The sequence below is a fragment of the Capricornis sumatraensis genome, chromosome 15 (genome assembly GCF_032405125.1).
Source record: "Capricornis sumatraensis isolate serow.1 chromosome 15, serow.2, whole genome shotgun sequence".
Lineage (NCBI taxonomy): Eukaryota > Metazoa > Chordata > Mammalia > Artiodactyla > Bovidae > Capricornis > Capricornis sumatraensis.
In genome coordinates this window covers 35424889-35446619 of record NC_091083.1, presented here as the reverse complement: position 1 = coordinate 35446619, position 21731 = coordinate 35424889, and the positions used below count along the sequence as shown (strand labels likewise).

General features: G+C 37.9%; 1 protein-coding gene across 1 annotated transcript in view; it reads right to left on the bottom strand.

The window, feature by feature from the left end:
* MRC1 (mannose receptor C-type 1) overlaps positions 1 to 21731 on the bottom strand; it is a 111728-nt gene that overhangs the window by 10786 nt on the left and 79211 nt on the right. The window contains exons 20-26 of the mRNA XM_068986957.1: positions 21080 to 21222; positions 20624 to 20738; positions 17046 to 17212; positions 14484 to 14586; positions 10803 to 11035; positions 7487 to 7652; positions 2821 to 2970 (exon numbers count right to left, since the gene is read on the bottom strand). Of these exons, the coding sequence (XP_068843058.1) occupies positions 2821 to 2970; positions 7487 to 7652; positions 10803 to 11035; positions 14484 to 14586; positions 17046 to 17212; positions 20624 to 20738; positions 21080 to 21222 (1077 nt within the window). The remainder of the gene's footprint in view (positions 1 to 2820; positions 2971 to 7486; positions 7653 to 10802; positions 11036 to 14483; positions 14587 to 17045; positions 17213 to 20623; positions 20739 to 21079; positions 21223 to 21731) is intronic.

Sequence of the window (21731 nt, the reverse complement as noted above, 5' to 3'; positions counted from 1 at the left end):
GGTTTGAAGCCTGGGTTGGGAAGATCCCCTGGAGAAGGGAAAGGCTACCCATTCCAGTATTCTGGCCTGGAGTACAACTGAACAACTTTTACTTTATATTAAATGTCAATGGGAATTCTTCAAGTTAAAGTGAAAGGACCCTAATTAATAATATGAAAATATTTGAAAATATAAAACTCAATGGTTAAGGTAAATATGTAGGAAAATCCAGAATTCTGATATAGTGCTGGTAGGTAAATCATCTGTAATGCTAGTATAAAGGTTAAAATACAAAGTATTAAAAATAACTATAAATACAATAATTTGTTAATGTATACACAACATAAAAATATGTAATTGTGACATCAAAAATATAAAAGGTGGGGGAATGTAGAAATATAGAGTGCTTGCATACATTCAAAGTTAAGTTGTTACCAGCTTTAAATACACTACTATAACTATAAGATGTTTCAAATAAGGTTCATAATAACCACACAACAAAACCTATAGTACATATACAAAAGGAAACAAGTCTAAGAATATCATTATAGAAACCATCAAATCACAAAGGAAATGAACAGAGGAAGAAAGGAAAAAAGGAAGGCCAAGACAGACAGAAACAATTAACAAAATGGCAATATTAAGTCCATGCCTACCAATTATTGCTGGAAATGTAAATGGACTAAATTCTCCAATCAAAAAACACAGAGTGGCCTAATAGATTAAAAAAGAGGAGGAATAAAAAGAAAAAGACCCAACTATATGCTGTCTACAAGAGATGCATTTCAACTTTGGGACATACATAGGCTTAAAGTGAAGGGATTAAAAAAAATTATTCCGTGCAAGTAGTATTGAGAAAACTGACAGTCATGTGAAATAGAATAATACTGGACCATTACTAACACTGCACAGGAAAATCAACTCAAAATTATTAAAGACTTGGATATAAGACCTGAAATCATGGAAGAAAATATAGGCAATAAGCTCCTTGACATTAACTTTGGTGATGATTTTTTTGTATTTGACACTAAAACAAAGGCAAAAATAAAAAGCAAAAATAAACAAATGGCACAACACCAACCTAAAATGCTTCTGTATAGCAAAGGAAACCATCAGCAAAATTAAAATATTACTTACTGAATGGGAAAAAAAATTTGCAAACCACATGTCCTAATAGAGGTTTAATATGTAAAATATACAACTTAAACAACTCAATGGCAAAAACCAAATAACTCAATTTTTTAAATGGGTTTAGAACATGAATAGACATTTTTTCCCCCCATAGGAGACTTCCAAATGACTAAACAGTACATGAAAAGTTGTGCAACATCATTAATCATCAGCGAAATACAAATCAAAACCACAATGAGCTATCACCCCCACACTTGCTTAGGCTAGCTATTATTAAAAAGATAAGAGATAACAAATGCTGGAGAGGATGAGAAGAGAAAACCTGGTTAGTGTGAATATAAATTGGAACAACATGGGGTTCCTCAAAAAATTAAAGATATAACTATCAGCACTCCCACTTCTCAGTCTATATTCAAAGGAAATGAAATCAGCATTTTGAAAAGATATCCGCACTCCATGTTTACTGCAGCATTATTAACAATAGCCAAGATATGGAAACAACCTAAATGTCCACCAACAGATGAATGGTTAAGGAAAGGCAGTGTGTATATACGATGGAATATCATGCAGTCTTCAAGAAAGAAGGAAATCCTGCCATTTGCAGCAGCATGGATCTACCTGGTGGGCATTATTTTAAGGAAGCCAGCCAGAGACAAACAAGTACTAGATGGTATTACTTATATGTGGAATTAAGTACAAGTCAAACTCATAGAAACAGAGAGTAGAATGGTGGTTGTGAGGGGCTTAGGGTGTGGGAGAAACAGGGTACAAACCTTCAGTAATATGATAAATAAGGTCTTGGGATCTGTATAATATAGTGACTATAGTTAATACTGTATGATATAAGAGATTAGAAATTAAGTATTCTTACCAAAAAAGGAAAAAAAAGTAAATATGTGATATGATGGTTGTGTTAACTTGACACTAGGAATCCTTTCCCAGCAAACACATGTATCAAATCATCACCTTGTATACCTCAAATGTATTATAATTTTATGTCCACTACACCTCAATAAAACTGAAGGAAAAAACTAAACATAAAGGCAAAAAGAAGTAGTAAAAACTCCAGGCTGACTTTTGAAAGAACAAGAAGAATATGAGAACTTAACCCTTGCTCACCAGTGTTGAAAAAAGAGCCCTGACTTAGGGCATAAACAAGCTTCAGTAACAAAATAATTCAGTAAATTATTTATTGGGATTACAGTAAGTAGATTTGTTAATGTACCCTGAAAATTCACTTTATTTGATATTTTTATATCAGAAGGGAAACTTTCCACTTCTGTCATGTCTTGTATTTTCTTTCATATTTATTCACAAATAAGATAACCAGATCTAAATGCTTCTCTATTCATGGCAAAGCAAAATGGCTCCTGTGCACTTGTGAAGCCTGAGCTGATTAGTGATAAAAGGTGAATCCAACACTCTGAATCATAATCCCAGTGATTTAACATACTAGGGCAGAAAGTAAGAAAGACTTCTTCAGCAAATCATTGCTTTCCATACCAGAATTCTTTAATCTTTTGAGGCTATAATGTTAGAAATTGCATTTAAGGGGCATGAGGTTAACATTTCTGTTACAATATGAATTATTAAGACAAAAAAGACAAGATATTCTTACGTTCCTTAGGTTTTAACATGCAGGGGTACTATTATCATGGTAATCTAGAGTATATGATCATAGAATTTCCTGACAGTAAATATACCACTTACCCATTCGAAGACATTCCAGAGAAGCCTGGCCCCAGTTCCTTGTAAATGAAGATTCAATATAGTAGCAGTGACCGTGGAAAGGAATCCATGCTGAGTGCTCTGTCTCAGGGCATCTACCAGGCAGCTGTGGGGGTTCAGTGGCAGGGATTTCTGTTAATAAAAAGATATTTAAAATATAGTAAGATCTGAAGGTTCTGTAGTACACAGAATAAAATATTAACAATTAAGAAAATTTTCATCGTCTCTTATTATTTTTTTAAAAGCCCTAATGGTAATCATTTAGATATACCATTTCTATTACTGAGATTTCTTTTTACTTTATCATTATTTTATTTTTAAAATATTTAAATAGAAGGTATTGTGGTACAAGGGCAATCAACCACATTCATAATTAAGAATATAGGTCTACAGATACCTACAAAGATGTTAGTAAGTTCCCCAAAGAGATCACCCAAAAATGATTTGCAAAGTGAGTCTTCCTTCTGGACACTCTTCATTTTCTAGGATCCTTGCCCCTATAAAACCATCTTAGCTGTGACTGACATCGATGTTAAAATTAAGTGCTATAGGTAGAATTCTAGGACTTTATCATTGTCCAGTTTAACTACATGGTACGACCGTATCACTGTAATACCACTGACTCCAATGAATCTGCATTGTTGTTCAGTCACTAACTCATATCCAGTGCTTTCTGACCCCATGGACTGCAGCACCCCAGCTTTCCTGTCCTTCCCTACCTCCCAGTGCTTGCTCAAACTCAAGTCCACTGAGTCGGTGATGCCATCCAACCATCTCATCCTCTGTTGTATCCTTCTCCTCCTGCCCTCAATCTTTCCGAGCATCAGGGTCTTTTCCAATGAGTCAGCTCTTTGCATCAGGGGGCCTATGTATTGGAGATTCAGCTTCAGCATCAGTCCTTCCAATGAATATTTGGTTTTGATTTCCTTTAGGGATGACTGAGTTTGATCTCCTTGTTGTCCAAGGAACTCTCAAGTCTTCTCTAGCACCATAGCTTGAAAGTATCAATTCTTTGGTGCTCAGCCTTCTTTATGGTCCAACTCTCACATCCATATGTGACTACTGGAAAAACTATACCTCTGATTACAAGGATCTTTGTCAGCAAAGCAATGTCTCTGTTTTTGAATATGCTTTCTAGGTTGGTCATATCTTTCAAGGAGCAAGTGTCTTTTAATTTCATGGCTGCAGTCACTGTTCACAGTGATGTTGGAGCCCAAGAAAATAAAGTCTGTCACTATTTCCACTTTTTCTCTATTTATGCGCCATGAAGTGATGGGACTGGATCCACCATCTTAGTTTTTTGAGTGTTGAGTTTTAAGCCAGCTTTTTCATTCTCCTTTTTTACCCTCATCAAGAGGCTCTTTAGTTCCTCTTCACTTTCTGCCGTTAGAGTGGTATCATCTGAATACCTGAAGTTGTTGGCATTTCTTTCAGCAGTTTTGATTCCAGCTTGTGCTTCATCCAGCCCAGCATTTCGCATGATGTACTCTGCATATAAGTTAAATAAGCAGAGTACAGCCTTGGCGCACTCCTTTCCCAATTTTGAACCAATCTCTTGTTCCGTGTTCAGTTCTAACTGTTGCTTCTTGACCTGCATACAGGCTTCTTGGGAGCCAGGTAAGGTGGTCTGGTATTTCCATCTCTTTAAGAAAATTTTCCACAGTTTATTCTGACCCACGGAGTCAAAGGCTTTAGCACAGTCAATGAAGCAGAAGTAGATTTTTTTCTGGAGTTCTCTTGCTTTTTCTATGATCTAAGAAAAGTTGATAACTTGATCTCTGGTTCCTCTACCCTTTCTAAATCAAGCTTGAACATCTGGAAGTTCTTGGGTCACATACTGCTGAAGCCTAACTTGGAGGATTTTGAGCATTACCTTGCTAGCATGTGGAATGAGTGCAAATGTAAGGGAGTTTGAACATTCTTTGGCATTGTCTTTGGAATTAGAATGAAAACTGACCTTTTCCAGTCCTGTGGCCACTGCTGAGTTTTCCAAATTTGCTGGCATACTGAGTATAGCACTTTAGCAGCAGCATCATTTAGGATTTGAAAAAGTTCAGCTGGAATTCCAACACCACCACTAGCTATGTTCACAGTGATGCTTCCTAAGGCCCACTTGACTTTGCACTCCAGGATGTCTGGCTCTAGGTGAGTGACCATACCATCATGCTTATTTGGGTCATGAAGACCTTTTTTGTATAGTTCTTCTACATATTATTGTCACATCTTCTTAATCTCGTCTGCTTCTCTTGCTGCTGCTAAGTCGCTTCAGTCGTGTCCGACTCTGTGCAACCCCATAGACGGCAGCCCACCAGGCTCCACTGTCCCTGGGATTCTCCAGGCAAGAACACTGGAGTGGGTTGCCATTTCCTTCTCCAATGCATGAAAGTGAAAAGTGAAAGTGAAGTTGCTCAGTCGTGTCTGACCTCTCGCGACCTCATGGACTGCAGCCTACCAGGCTTCTCCGTCCATGGGATTTTCCAGGCACGAGTACTGGAGTGGGTTGCCATCTGCTTCTCTTAGGTCCTTGCTATTCTGTCCTTTATTGTGCCCATATTTGCATGAAATGTTCCCTTGGTATCTCCAATTTTCTTAAAGAGATCTCTAGTCTTTCCCATTCCATTGATTTCCTCTTTCTTTGCATTGTTCACTCAAGAAAGTTTCATATCTCTCCTTGCTATTCTCTGGAACTCTGCATTCAGTTGGGTATATCTTTCCCTTTCTACTTTGCCTTTGGCTTCTTTTTTCTTCTCAGCTTTATGTAAGGCCTCCTTAGACAACCACTTTGCCTTCTTGGATATCTTTTTCCTGGGGATGGTTTTGGTCACTGCCTCCTATACAATGTTATGAATCTCCATTCACAGTTCTTCAGGCACTGGGCTACCAGATCTAAACCCTTGAATCTATCACCTCCACTGTGTACTCATAAGAGATGTGATTTAGGTAATACTGAATGGTCTAGTGGTTTTCCCTACTTTCTTCAATTTAATGCTGAATTTTGTAATAAGGACCTCATGATCTGAGCCACAGTCAGCTCCAAGTCTTTGTTTTTGCTGACTGTATAGAGATTCTCCATCTTTGGCTGCAAAGAATATAATTGATCTGATTTCAGTATTGACCATCTGGTGATGTCCATGTGTAGAATCATCTCTTGTGTTGTTGAAAGAAGGTATTTGCTATGACCAGTGCATTCTCTTGGCAAAACTCTGTTAGCCTTTGCCCTGCTTCATTCTGTACTCCAAGGCCAAACTTGGATCCTCCAGGTATCTCCCCACTTCCTACTTTTGCATTCCAATCCCCAGTGATGAAAAGGACATCATTTTTTGGTGTTAGTTCTAGAAAGTCTTATAGGTCTTCATAGAACTGTTCAACTTCAGCTTCTTTGACATTAATGGTTGGAGCATAGACCTGGATTACTGTGATGTTGAATGGCTTGCCTTGGAAACGAACCAAGATCATTCTGTTGTTTTTGAGATTGTACCTAAGTACTGCATTTTGGACTCTTTTATTGAATATGAGGACTACTCCATTTCTTCTAAGGGACTCTTTCCCCCAGTAGTAGATAAAATGGTCATCTGAATTAAATTCACCCTTTCCCATCCATTTTAGTTCACTGATTCCTAAAATGTCGATGTTCACTCTTGCCATCTCCTGCTTGACCCCGTCAATTTAACTTGATTCATGGACTTAATATTCCAGGTTCCTATGCAACATTATTCTTTATAGCATTGGATTTTACTCAGTATCAGACATACCCACAACTGGGCATCATTTCTGCTTTGGCCCAGCCTCTTCATTCTTTCTGGAGATATTTCTCCGTTCCTCCCCAGTAGCATATTGGACACCTACTGACCTGGCAGGCTCATCTGCTGTCCTATCTTTTTGCCTTTTCACACTGTTCCTGGGATTCCTGAGGCAAGAATACTGAAGGGGCTTGCCATTCCCTGTTCTAGTGGACTACATTTTCTCATAATTCTCCCTCATGACCTGTCTGATGTGGGTGGCCCTACCCAAAGCTTCAAAGCTTCATTGAGTTACACAAGGCTGTAATCAATGTGATAATTTTGATTAGCTTTCTGTGACTGCTGTTTTTGTTCTGGAGGCTGTGGGACTGCTCTTGCTTCTTCTGTCTGTCCTCTGATGGATGAGGATAAGAGGCCTGTGCAGGCTTCTTGAGGGGAGAGACTGGCTGCGGGGAAAACTGGGTCTTGCTCTGTAGGGCAGGGCCATGCTTAAATCTTTACCCGTGTCTGCTGACGGGTGGAGCTGTGCTCCTCCCTGCCAGCTGTTTGGCCTGAGGTGACCCGTTCTGATAAAAGTATTTTGATACAGCAGTGTTGTCAACATCAAAAGCAGTCATAATTTCCTGAGGACTGTGATATCATAGACTCTGAGGATAATCCCAAATAATAAAAAAAAATTAGATATGTAAAAATAAACTCCAGCAATGAAGGAAATTTTCTCTCTCTGTTACTCTGACCTATATATAGTTGTTTATTGCCAAGCCAGTCTTTGGTTAGGTGAAGGAATATGTTTTCCCTTATCCCTAAGTCACCCCCAAACATATGACTGTTTAAGAATATCAACGGTGGTTTGTATTAGCTTATTGAGAACATCTCAAACCCTTGACTGTTTTTGTGTACTCGATTACCATCTGATCTTTTGCAGAGAAAATAAAAGCTTTCGTTGCACTGTGCTGTCTTCCAGTAGCCATCAAGATCCATATAGGCACACGCTGACTTCAGTCTGGGCTCATCAGCAGCCCAGTTAGTGTACCTCACCCTCCATTTATCAGTCCAAATGTAATCATTGTTGGTCTGTAAGAACGAAAACAACCATTAACATCAAGCCCAGAGTCATTCAGAAATTACCAAAAGAGCCTAGTGAGGAGTAAAAAGTATGTTTAAGACTGTGATTTGACAAGGAGTCTTCAACTTTTGAGAATAAAAAGATTATAAATTACTTCTACCAACTCAAATTCAGGAAATACAGCCTTTCTTAAGAAGAAAACTACTTCTTAAAGATACTCATGAAGATACCGTTAGAAGCTAGCTTGAAAAACATCGGCTTAAAAACCTATGTCTTATTCTAGAAAACTCTATTTGCAGGCTTTCAGTGCAAAAGAGAGATTTTATCCTCAGAACAATACTTATTATATTATCATTGAAATGATAATAGAGATTAAGTAGTTTTTTATTGAACTCATGGACCCTTGAGAGAAACATGTGCCTCTTTTAACCTGACTGTCTGACTGTTAAAACAGGGCCAGCGACAAATGACTGGTGCAAGGTGACGTGAGTGGATGAGAGGAGCTTGGGTCCCCCGCCTTCCAGTTAGGAGGTCTCTCAACCATAAGGAAACACGACTGCATTTTTAAAAGCTAGTTGTTTTGTTCAATTTGCATACTCAGATTCTCATTTAGTTAAACAAATTTATGGTCACATACAAATTAATTGATAACATCAAAAATTTCTTATCAATGATATCTTTTTAACAGTCTAAAAGAGGAAAGCCTACATTTTATAGATGCAGATAACTTTAATCAGAGATAAGTACTTTTTCGGGGGGAGGAGGGCTTCCCTGGTGGCTCAGAGGTTAAAGTGTCTGCCTGCAATGCAGGAGAACTGGGTCTGATCCCTGGGTCAGGAAGATCCCCCGGAGAAGGAAATGCCAACCCATTCCAGTGTTATTGCCTGGAGAATCCCATGGACGGGGGAGCCTGATGGGCTATAGTCCACGGGGTAGCAAAGAGTCGGACTCGACTGAGCTTCACTTGAAGTACATTTTTAAACCATTCTAACGGTTATCACTTTCTAACTGCATTATTTAATTTGCCAATGCAATTACCAAAGATTTAATGACAAAAGCAAAAGCATATGGTATTGCAAGTTAGAATTTTGTAGTTATACCATGTTTAATCAAATAATTACATAATAATTAACTCCATAGCTATAATAAATATAACAGTATTGTTTTAGTTATATATGTTGGTATAATGGAAAGCTATTTAAACTTTCTAACAATAAATAAATCCTTATTTTAAACTCTTAAGAGCATTGCAACCACAGCTGTGAGAAGAAAATATATGAATTAGTATGCAAATTAGTTACTAAAAATAGATTCAACATAGATGTAAAAATGTGGTGCTTAAGTTTAAACACAGAAATCACTGGGGAATTACTTAGATTTTTTCCCTGCATTTTATGTATTTATTTATTGGAGTAGAGTCATTTTACAATGCTGTGTTAGTTTCTACCGTACAGCAAAGTGAATCAGCTGCATGTATACATATAGCCCCTCTTTTTTGGATTTCCTTCCCATTTAGATCCCTGTAGAGCACTGAGTAGCTTCCTGTGCTATACAGTAGTTCCTCATCAGTCACCTATTTTATACATAGTATCAATAGTGTATCTATGCCAACCCCAATCTTCCAATTCCTCCCACCCTTCTCTTTCCCCCTCGGGGTCCATATGTTTATTCCCTACCTCTATGTCTCTATTTCTGCTTTGTAAATAAGATCATCTGGAACTACTTACTTTAAAATGTTCACTACACACCCTAACTCAGGAAATAGTCATTGCATAATGCCTAAATTTCCATCTCTGCATCCAGGTAGAATAAGTCCTATAAAGTCTGACACCAGTCTGCTTTCCAGTTTTATCCTCCTCTATCCTTTTCTCTCTTCTTGGTACTCCTTCCTTACATTCCACCATCCTAGACTATATCTATAAAGTTTAATTTTCTCTGAGAAGCTCTCTTGGTCCTCTCCCCTGGCACAAATTATCTTTTTTCTCTCAGGTCACAGCACTTTGTCTATACCCCTTTTTGACACTTGTATTACCTCTTAGTTACTTATTGATATCTCTGTTTATTGTACTAGGAAGTTTATTAATTGACTAGTTAGATGGATAGACATATGGGTGGCAGAGAGATGGATCTCATGGTGTCAGAGAAGACTCATTTTAGGAAAATTTTGGCACCTCCAGCACCACTCTTAGTTCTGAACCTCATCCCTCATTCTACCCCATCCTCTGCCAACCTTCTTTTTCTGTTATAGAATCCAGAGAATTGACTGCAGTGAAAATTATCATATATGAACAGAAGCTGCACAACTTCAGAAAGGATAACAACTCTAGAATGATTTACCACAAAAAATAAGAAGAACTGCTCATTACCCAGGAACTATGCCCCTGATGTTTTCTTTAACTCCTAAGGCATAGTTGTAATCATGACACTAAAAAGACTTAAGTTAATACATGAAACTGAATAGATGCAGAATCTAACTTTAACATTCAAAAGCAATATGAGAGTTAATATCAGTTGGATAAGTCTTTGTTTGATTTCGGACACACATCACTAACTTGCCAGATCCTTGAAGGCACCATGCGGTAGAAAAATTGGGTCTCATATATGTTAGTATCGTTTTCTTTTCTTTTTTAAATTTATTTTTAACTGGAGCATAATTGCTTTATAATATTGTGCTGGTTTCTGCCATACAACAACATGAATCAGCTACAAGTATTCATAAATCCCCTCCCCCTCAAGCCTCCCTCCCACTCCGCCCCTCTGGGTTGTCACAGAGCACCTGGCCAAGTTCCCTGGGCCAGACAGTAACTTCCTGATAGCCGTCTGTTTTGCACATGGTAGTGTATATATGTCGATGCTACTCTCTCAGTTTGCCCCACCCTCTCCCTCCCCACACTGTGTCCACAAATCCGTTCTCTACGTCTGCACCTCTAGTCCTGCCACGCCAACAGGTTTATCAGTGTCATTTTTCTAGATTCCATATATATGCATTAATATACAATATTTGTTTTTCTCTTTCTGATTTACCTCTCTCTGTATAATAGGCTCCAGGTAGCAGTTTCTCTCACATAACACGTATTCAACAGAATGAACAGAAGAGAAATCAGATTCAATTACCATTTATCAGTCATGTCAAGTTACACGTGTTTCCAGCATCTTACCAAGTTACTGTTGAGGGCAATCCATACAGGTTCATTCAGGGTCTGCATATGCATCCAGGCAAAAGCATTACTGTAAGGATCTAGAATGCTAGCAATGTGGGAAGTGTGCATCTTGCAATAATTATCAGCTTCATGCCACTGCAGCTTTAATTTCATAAGCGAATAGCTACTTTCACCATATTTAATAAAACCATCTGTCAGAGTTGTTGTTGGAGAACTCGGCAAGGAAGGGTCTGGAATAAAAAGAAATATTTTCACTAACACTAAACACAATTTGAGTGCCATCAGCACATGACTTCTATATTTCATGCATCCTAAAAAGAAACTAAATTTCCCAAATTCAAACCATTGAGTGTTAAACACGTTTTCATGTGCCATTTCAAATGAGGACACAAAGTTCTGTTTTTTAATCAGTATGCCTGATTGAAGTCATTTCTAAACTCTATTTAGAATATTAAGAAAAATACATGATCAAGTTTCTAAACTATACAACCAAAAAGACTTGTAAATACAACGAGACCCAAGGTTTGAATGAAAGAAATGCCACAGTTTAAACCCACAAATTAGAGGATGTCTATCAACCCATCAATACTAATCTTTTTTTTCCACCTTGATTAAATATTAAGGTTGAGAACAGTCTTCTTCTCCTTCCCCTCCCACATTCTGTTCCATTCTACCCATGGAATCTGCATTTATATCTATCTGACTTCATCTGTGTGACTTCATTAATGATTCATGTACCTTCAAGAGACTGGTTTATGCTCTGAAGTGAAGCCATATAACAGTTGCCAGTTCATTTAACCTGATGTCAGGATCAAGCTTTATTCTTATGCTGAGTAAGAGCATCTTATCTCCATGCCTTATCCAAACTGCACCCTTTGCAAGTTAGAGTCACTCTAGCTTTCTGATCTTTCCTCCTCAATCTCTTAGAGTGGGTTTCTAATAAACTACTCTAGACCCACCCAGACTTTGATCAAGACCCAAAAAGAATCTTTTCTGGGTGCCTTAGTGGATGCCCAAGAGCAGAACAGAGGTCAGTGAGTAACAGCCAGAGGGTGAAATCTGGCCTATTGTCTGTCTTTATATAGCCCATGAGTTTTTTAAATGGTTGGGGAAAGAAACCAAAGAACAACATTTTGTGACATGTAAACATTACATGAAATTCAAATTTGTGCACATATATAAGGTTTCAATGGAACTCAGCCACGCTCGCTTGTTTATGGACTATGATCGCCCATGATCACAGCAGAGTTGAGTCACTGCAACAGAAACTTTATGGACAGCAAAGCCTGCAATATTTATAATCTGTCTCTTACAGGAAAAGGTTGCCAACTCTGATCTAGGGCTCCACATATCCTTGCCTACCAATGTTGTTGTGGCTAGTTCTCTGATCTGTTCCACTGTATACCAACCCAACCCACCACGTGCCTTGTTCTATCACCCCACAAATGCCAAACTTTCCTTTGATGACTCAAAGGCAGCAATTTTGATTCAGCAAAGAGGGAGGGCAACCTCCCCTTTCTTCTGCTGTTGCTGCCATCGTGTGTTGGTACAATAGCATTAGCCCAAGAGCCCCAGCCCAGGATCCTTACATCCAGCAGGAAGTCAAGTCCTATCTTTCCCAGCTTGGGGAGAGCTGGGTTTGTCTTACTATCATTGGAACAGCCTTGGTCTGCTAAAAGTAACAAATGAAGCTTAAGATAAAGCTTTAAAAAGCTTTATTAAAGGCTATATGCAGCCAAGAAATTAGCTCTCTTGTCTAATTAGCTTATTTATTAAAACATTCATAGAAAAAATTGCAAGGAAAAACTAAACTTTTGAGAGGTATTTTCAGGTGCTAAGATTATGGGTCATTTTTTCTTTTTATACTTTTCTGTATTTTCCAAAATTTCATCAAGGAACATGTGTTATGGATTGTGTGTTTTTTATTCATATATTCACATGTATTCATTCATGTCTTTATTTCTATATCTTTATATATTTACATGAATATAGTCATTCATTTTTATTCATACATATTCATATGAATAAAAACACTATTTTATCTTTGTTTATTTTATTTAATTTTTTTAAGGCCATACGACATGGCTTAAAGGATTTTAGTTACCTGACCAGGGATGGAACCTGTGCCCCCCGCCATGGAAGCACAGAGTCCTAATCTTTGGACCATCAGGGAATTTTCGAGAACAACAGTGTTTTAAAAAAATATTGAACACATGTTCTTTGCTGAAATTTTAGAAACTATGGAAAAGCATAAAAATGAGAAAAAATTACTCAGAATTTAATCACCTCACTAGTTTAGTATTTCCTTATAATTTTTATATATATAGAGAGAGGTATTATATAATATATATGTGTAAATATATATATAGAGAGAGAGCATATGTGAGAGAGAAATTTTTTAAAAATCCAGAAAAATACAATAGTACAATGAAGGAACTAAAGTTCTTAATCCCATGACCCACACATACCCACTATTTCTATTTTGATGCATTCCCATAGCTTTTATGTTCTTATTTGTTTAAGACAGTTCAAAGTGTTTTTTTGCATCATCAATAGTCTGTAAAATTTTATATTCTGAATTTTTCACTTTAATACTGTCAACCTTTCCTTAAACCTAAATCATTAAAAATCTTAAAGATATTTTTTGTTGGCGGCAAATATCCGATCTCTTATGTTTACAGGAAGAAGAAAAAAATGATTTTAAGTAAGTCTAGGGATTATCATTCACCCTTGGAAGGGATCTCCCTTCTTTCCCCCAAGACCAAAAACACAGAAGTGTCACTGGTGGCCTAAGGTTCTGGTGCTTGAAGGGCACAACAAAGTGGGAGATGCGACCGTGGCTTGGGCCGGCTTCTGGGTCAATAGAAGGCTAGAATTTCTGCAGAAATTCCAGTCATCTGAAGATATCATTAGTGATTTTCACTCATTGCTCCCTGAGTTAGATTTGGGGATTTGTTAGATCTGGGACAGCATGTACCTTCTAACTCAAACTCCTCTAAGAGCTCTGCCCAGGGTGACAACAACCCACCTCATCGCCAACACTTGTCTCTAACCTATCTTTTATTTTCTGATCCTCTTCTTAAGTAGCTAAACACTTTCTAATTTCACTTGAAACTAAAATGTACATAACTACAATCTAGATTCTTTGTCAATATCTACATATCTGTTCTATTTTCCTTGAACCATAGTCAGGCTTCCTAAGGTGGAAAAAAAGACCTTATAAATAAGACAATTGCTTTTCAAAAAAAAAATAGAATACAGAACAAATACTGAGACATATATGATGTTTGGGGTCAATGGTTCTCAAATTACATGAACTTAAATGAGGTGTCTCCACTCTTTTTTTTTTTTCAAGCAGAGGTAAGCAAACATCCCAAATTTCTATCAAAATTAGAAAAAGTTTCAACTTCAAGTTTAATCCATGCAGATTTTCTGGTAACAGATGAGTGAGCACATTCATTAATAAATTACAGAAAATATCCTTTTTGTCTGTCACAGGCATCCATGGATGAAAGTGTGAATCAAATAAACATATTGATGTGCGAGGGGCCATCTTTTTTAAGCAAAAAAATTTTTAGAGCCGTTTAAGACTCACAACAAAATTGAGAAGAAAGTCATTCTTAAAAAATATGTAAAAGGCCCCCCTCTTACAGGCTGGTGAGGTCTGTTCGGACTTACCAGGTTGTGTCTGACATATATAACCTCGCTTACTGTCACAGGTGTCATCCATCCACTTTCCTGCATCCCTTGTGTTCCCTCCAATAACAACAACACAGTCAGCCTGTATAGTCATGGAAGGCAAAAAAAAAAAAAAAAAGCCAAATATGGACCAACAATTATTAAAACCAATCATTAAAAAGCAGAAAAAAAATCCTAATCCCTAACCTCCAAATTTTACAAGAGTCCTAATTCATTCAGGGCGAAAGGAGAAGGGGGCAGCAGAGGATGAGATGGTTAGATAGCATCACTGACTCAGTGGACATGAATCTGAGCAAACTCCAGGAGACAGTGGAGGAAGAGGAGCTCATATGCTGCAATCCATGGGGTGGCAAAGAGTTCGATACAACTTGGTGACTGAACAACAATTCTTTGACAGCACGTTCGAGTCATCCTGACTTTCCACACGATTGCAGCCACTTCCATGCAGATCCCTCACACTGAACTCTCGCTATTTTAATTGAAAATTACGTCAGTTTAGTTCAATTTAGTCGCTCAGTCGTGTCCGATTCTTTGCCACCCCATGGACTGCAGCATGCCAGGCTTCCCTGTCCATCACCAACTCCTGGAGCTTAAATTTGGGGGCTGGTTCTGAGAAATGTTGCTATCAGAAATGCCCAGAAAGCTACCACACCTTTCACTATGGCCAGAGTCATCTTCTCAGCCTCCCCGCCTCCAGCCTCATTATCCCATGAGCCTTAGCTATCTGGAACCCTCTAATCCTACATTTCTAAGATTCTCCACTCTTCCCTTCTTAGCTATTATCTTTCATTATCTTGGCTCAGCATCTCTGTTCTAAGCCAGGAAACTGTACAGAACAAGCATATTTCCTCTGCAAAATGCATGTGAACATTTCTCTCCCACTCTCTTTATCAAACTCTATCTAATCCTCTTCATTTTAAAAGCTCTGAAATTGTAACAACACATGTGTTGATTTCTGTGTGTGTGAAATATAAACTTTATATTTTTATACAAGCTAAGAAAAAAATATAGGAAAAAACTAACAAAAATTAACAAATTTTTTGCCCTGTATGGTCAGTTTATAGATTAGTTTCTGTTGTTTCTCCTTTTCATTATGTTCTAAAGAAAAAAAAAAACCTGAGCCATAATGAATTTTGTTGTTTTAAATAAAATTTATCACTCATCCATGAAGTCTTTCTAAGCAAACCCTATCTCACTCCATTCTACTTTTCAGGCCTCATTTATGTAATAAGGATTCAAAGAATTTCTCCTCAGAAGATCATTTACCCATAACCAGAATATATTTACCCTACACATAGCAACCAAATTAATTATTATAAAGATGCCATCCTGATCAAATCAATTTTTCTGCTCAAACTTTTTGTTGCTGCTGTTGCCTATTTGACAAAGTCCAAACTCTTTCCTAGAGCATCTAAATTTCTCTAAATTCTGTTTTCCACCCTCTAAAGCTGACTCCTACTTCTTTTCTGCATGAAACTCCTGCTATATTCAAAGCCCTTTAGTCCTGCCTAAACCCAGCTTGTGTCTTTTTCTTGAAGACTTTATTCACCTTTCCCACTTAACGTGACTCCCCCATCCCCTTGCCACATTCCCCTAATCATTGTGTTTTAAACGTCTTGAGTGAAAAGACCCATAGCTGATTCTTCCTCATATTCCTTCTTCCCACCAGAGGAAAACTTCCATAGACATGTTGCATATGTTCCATAGATATGGAGTGATTAAATCACTCCATCCCATAGTAAGTTTCTTTCCTCCTAACTACTATCATGCTTTATAGCTTCTTCTCATTACACATTTTCATTCTGTTACAGTCTTCTTTCTTGTACAAGACTTGATATCTAGCTGAAGTGTAAGCTTCTTCAAAGTAAGAATAAAATCTTATGTTCCTTCATGTATTTTGAAATGCCTAATATAGCATTTAACATTGACTGCTGCTGCTGTTGCTGCTGCTGCTAAGTCGCTTCAGTCGTATCTGACTCTGTGCGACCCCATAGACGGCAGCCCACCAGGCTCCGCTGTCCCTGTGGCTTTAATGATATAAGATCAAAAGTAGTGAAATAATGAATCCATCGTCTGCCTCTTAGATGAGTGTACAAAAGCACTTAGCAGACTGGTACATGGTCTGCACCTTGCAGACGGTAGCTCAGTCACGATGATGATGATGATGACATCTTTAGAAGCAGGAGTAGTAACTATATCCCAAATACTACAACAGCTTCAGGAGTTTAGGGGCAGCTGATGCAAAGAACATCGGTAACTCTGGGTTCAAGTGTACATGCTGACTACAACATAAGCCCATGTTGGAGCTGACTTTCCCTATTCCGCACTACCATCACCATCTCCTCCTACCCTTAACCTAATGATACAGAGCTCTTAACTGAATTAATATTCCTTTGTTCAAGGCTGGTTCAGTCTGAAACAGTTAAAATCTGTAAGAATGAATCAGATCAAAGTAGATTTTTCACAGAAGATTAAACACTACCATGGTGACCTGGAGCAAACTGATAGTGTACAGAGAGGTGACCTGAGAGTGATACTTACATCTTCGTAAGAAAGACTGCTCCTTCTCCCACCAGGGTATCCTTTCCCCCAGTTTGTGTAATGAACTCCTCGTCCGTCTGTCCAAAGGAAGGTGTGTTCTGAATTGATATCATTCAGCCCAGTCCAGGCATTAAAAGTGGAGTTCTTCATATGATATGTCAGAAACGCTGAAAGAAAGTTTCACAAGATAATTCTTAAACTTTGGGGGGAAATACTCAAATATCAAAAATATTCCAAATACATGAATTTACAAATACAAAGCACATGATTAATGTCTTTATTATCATTTAAAAGTTTTACCATGAAAACAAACACATTCTATCCTGACCAGCATGTTATCACTTCAGCTTTGGACTTTGAAAAGCTTCTCACAATAAAAAGTCTAGGTTTTACCCTGGTCACTGCAGAGAGCTGTATAGGTTGTGCTCTGCTCAGGGGCACTGGAGCACTGGGGAAAGGGCAGCTAAAATCCAACCCATGCCCCACTCTCCATCTGGTACACCCAGATCTGTGTTGTGGTTGCCTACCATCCTGCACGAAGAAGAACATTTTTTCTGATACAAGCAGTCAACCTATGAGTTAGCAGGTATCCTAATTAGATAAATAAGATAATCTGACTATAACAACTGGGGGCCAAAAAGAGCTCTTAATTCAGGAAAGTTCAAAAACTATCTGTCAAAATAAAAAAGTATTAAGCTCTCAAATGATCACCACCTTGGATTGCCAAACCCAAAGAACTCCTCCACGGTGGCCAACTCCTAGGAGTCAGCAGCCAGCCATGTCCAGTGAGTGTACTTGGATCCAGGGGGCATCCTGGTGCTAAGTGCTCACATCACTGGGAGAGAAATTCTAGAGAAATTTAGAGAGGGTAGGACAAACATGGCCTGCTGCTTCTTTACCAATTCTGTGGCAGAAAGGATGGTGGCAAATATGCAGAAGCTGTAAAAGGCTTAAGTGTAACATGTTCCCCATCGTCTCTCCAGTAGCCCATCCCCGTGCCTCCCAAACCACAGCAGCTACCTTCTGAGGTCAGCAATCTCTCCTGCCAGAAGCCGTGGACACCTAGGGCAAGAGGGACACCTACTGGAAGAACCTTGACTCTACAACGGGGTCTCCAATCCCTGAGCCACAGACTGGTCCATGGCCTGTTAGAAACTAGGCCACACAGCAAGAGGTAAGCAGAAGGTGAGCAGAGCTTCCCTATATTTATAGATGCTCCACATTGCTCACATGACGCCTGAGCCCCACCTCCTGTCAGATCAATGGTGGTTTTAGATTTTCATAGGAGTGTGAAGCCTTCTGTGAACTGCACATGTGAGGGATTTAGGTTGCATGCTCCTTATGAGAATTTAATGCCTGGTGATCTGATTTTTCATATGGTGGGTTATCTAATTATTTAACATTATATCACAATGTAATAAGTGCACAATAAATGTAATGCACTTGAATCATCTCGAAATCACCACCCCATCCAGTCCGTGGAAAAATTGTCTGCCATGAAACCAGTCCCTGGTGCCCAAAAGGTTGGGGGGGGAGGGTGTCACTGCTTTATAGGGCAATTTTCAAACATACACACTTAAACACAACTCCTGAATGCAAACAGGAAACCAAATGACTAAGCACTTGCGTTACTAATACAAAAGGTAAAATAGCAGGTTGCCTACAGAGATTATCTGTTTATTCATGAAAAAAAAAAAAAAACAGTTCTATAGAAGGGCCACTGCCACATGCTTAATCTTCAGCAGAAAAGTAGATGCCATCACCCTGCTCAGAAATTTGCTTATTTCTCAATTAACTAAAAGTAAAGAAAAAATTCTAATATTTTCAGAAAGAAAAGCGCATGGACAGATATATATTTTGTTTTTATTTCCCAAACAAGATCATAACTCTTGCCCTATCCCCAACTCGAAATGAAATGTGGAAAAGCTCTACCTGCCAATATTTCAACACTGACTTGTTTTCTGCCAAGAACTACAATAAGAATTCAACGTGTGCCTGTTTTGCCAGGAATAATGTTATTTTATCTGAAAATTGTTTCCTTCTGCACATCTCTATTACCCAGGTTCTAATTTTGTGATGCCAGGAATCAGAACTTTGTGGTTAAGAGCGGAAATCAATTATTGTGTTTCTCTGCTGGGTAGCTAAGCCCAAAATGTGGTGGACTGGTTAGAGAAATGTGAATATTATACTCTTGAATTTTTTTATTGTGTGCTATGGTTTGACACTTTTGTTCCAGCATCTGGCAAGCTGCTGAACTTGTCAAAGGTTCTCAGAAAAAGCTTGTTGATTTAGTGTAGAATGCATTCCAAAAAAGCACATGGTGGCATTCATGAACTGAAATTAACACTTGGGAGAGTGACACACAGGGTTCCAAGGTCTTTCTTCTTTCTTACATTTTTTGAGATAAACCATTTTTTTTTTCCCAGTAAATGATTTTGGAAGTCAAAGAACCTCAGAACCAAAACGGAACTCAGAAACCATCCAGTCCATATCTCTCCCACCACATCTGCATAAATTCCTCTGTACAATAAATATTTACTGAGCATCTTCCAGGCTATATACCAATCAACATATGTGACTCTGCAGCACCCACTTGAGTACCTTCTAATATAAGCATTTTTACAGTCCTTTAAAAATGCATGAAGCAATCCATCTAATTAACTCTAATTATTGGAATAAGCTCCTAATTCTGAGATTAAATTTGTTTCCCTGTAACTGCCCCTCATGGGTTCTAAGTCTTCCTTCTCGAGTCATATGGGGCAATCCTTCAAAATTCACATCTCCTCTGACTGTGAAATTTAGGGTCTTTCAAACAGTTCTTACTCATGGCTAGCTGTGATTTCAAAACTTTCATCTGAATGGCCTGCAGTTGGTCAACATCTTTTTAAAAGTAACTAAGCAAATATCTACAAATAAAGTGGCCCCCAAAAGACCAAGTGAAAGGCGTCAAGTACCTCCTATTGACAACAATATAATGAATTTTACTATCTGCTATATGGAAATGGTATGTTTCCTCCTCCTGTTCTTTAAAGCTCTGGCTTATCCTCATGTTTTATCAGTTTTTTTTCTCAATTTGTTCAATGTTTGTATTGGAAAATTAGTTTTACTGAATTATAAGTTATAGGATCAAGTGACTAGAAGAGTAGTAAATGGAAAATGAACAATTTAAAAATTTTATTCCAAGAAAACCTCTACTTCTTTGGCTCTTTTGTGAACAAACTGGTTTGGCAGAAACCGGTGGAACTGAAGCTGGAAGACCCAGTTTGATTCCCAGTCCTACCCTTTCCCACCAAGCTCCTTGACCTAAGACTTCCTGAACACCACTTCCTCATTCACACTGGACTGATGATTCCTGCTTCAATAGATTCGTTATGAAAATGGAAAGGTAATCTACACATAAGACACTCAGCACAGTGCCTACAACTAATAAAATAGTTCTTAATAAGAGCTTGTTCTTCCTTCCTAGACTTTACTCTAGAAAACCAAAAAATCATTTACTATAAGCAACAGTCTACCATTTTTTTAGGGAAAAAATTACATATTTATGTGCATCACTGGCTATAAAACAGCCCACACACCTTGCTCTTTTTCACTGTGTATGGATGCCAGATTTCCTCCAAATCCTATGCAATCTTTTCGTGCCTCTTGCCAATTTTTTCTTTCTTCTTCCACAAATCCAAAGATTTTGAAACACTGGGATGGAAGGGAAAAAAACCATAGGAATTACATACAGATAACAGTGTGTACTAAAGAAATGAAAATGATTCAGAGCTAAATATATGTTTGCTCACAACCAATCAGAAATGGAGAACAAAAAAGTTAGTTTTTTTCCCCCTTGGGACAACAGGCACTTGTGTATTTGGATAATATCTTCAAGTCTACTCTCAATTCCCACAGAGAATTTAACATGGGAGCTCTTGCCTAAAATTCTCTGAAGTGATGAGGCAAGTAAAAGTTAACTTAAAGCTGAAAGATTTGCACTGTCACTCTCCATACTGACCAGAGCCAGGGCTACAACTAGATTTTCTTAGTACCTTGTGATTGTAAAAATTCCAACCTTCTTTACAACCTCCTGGGACTGACACTGTGGTCGGGACAGCTGTGGCATTGATACTGCTGTTATGGCGCTGGCAGATGAAGGCATTTGGATAACCACAGTTAATGTCATTCCAAAACCCTGACAAACAACAGTATAGTTATATTAGATTTACATATTTACCTTTAAACCACTTTTTCTCCCCAAACTAACAACTTTTTATTGAAGTAAAGTTTATTTGCAATGTTATGTTTTGAGTATACAGCACAGTGACTCCACTTTATATATACTATATAAAAGAATCTGAAAAAGAGGATTGTATAAGAATTATACATAAGAATATATATATATTCTTTTTCAGATTCTTTTCCATTATAGGCTATTATAAGATATTGAAATAGTTCCCTGTGCCATACAGTAGGTATTTGTTGTTTATCTATTTTACATATAGTAGTTAAAAATACTTTAAAAAAATGTGGTTAGATTATATAAGGATTCTCAAAAATGAGTTAGACTACAAACATCATTTACACAAGAGACCAGAAAGATCTATGTGGATAACCTTTTAAGCTTTCACCTAAACCAGTAATAGTTCAATTTTAATCAAGCACTTACTATGAGCAAAGACTACATTAGGTGTTACACAATTA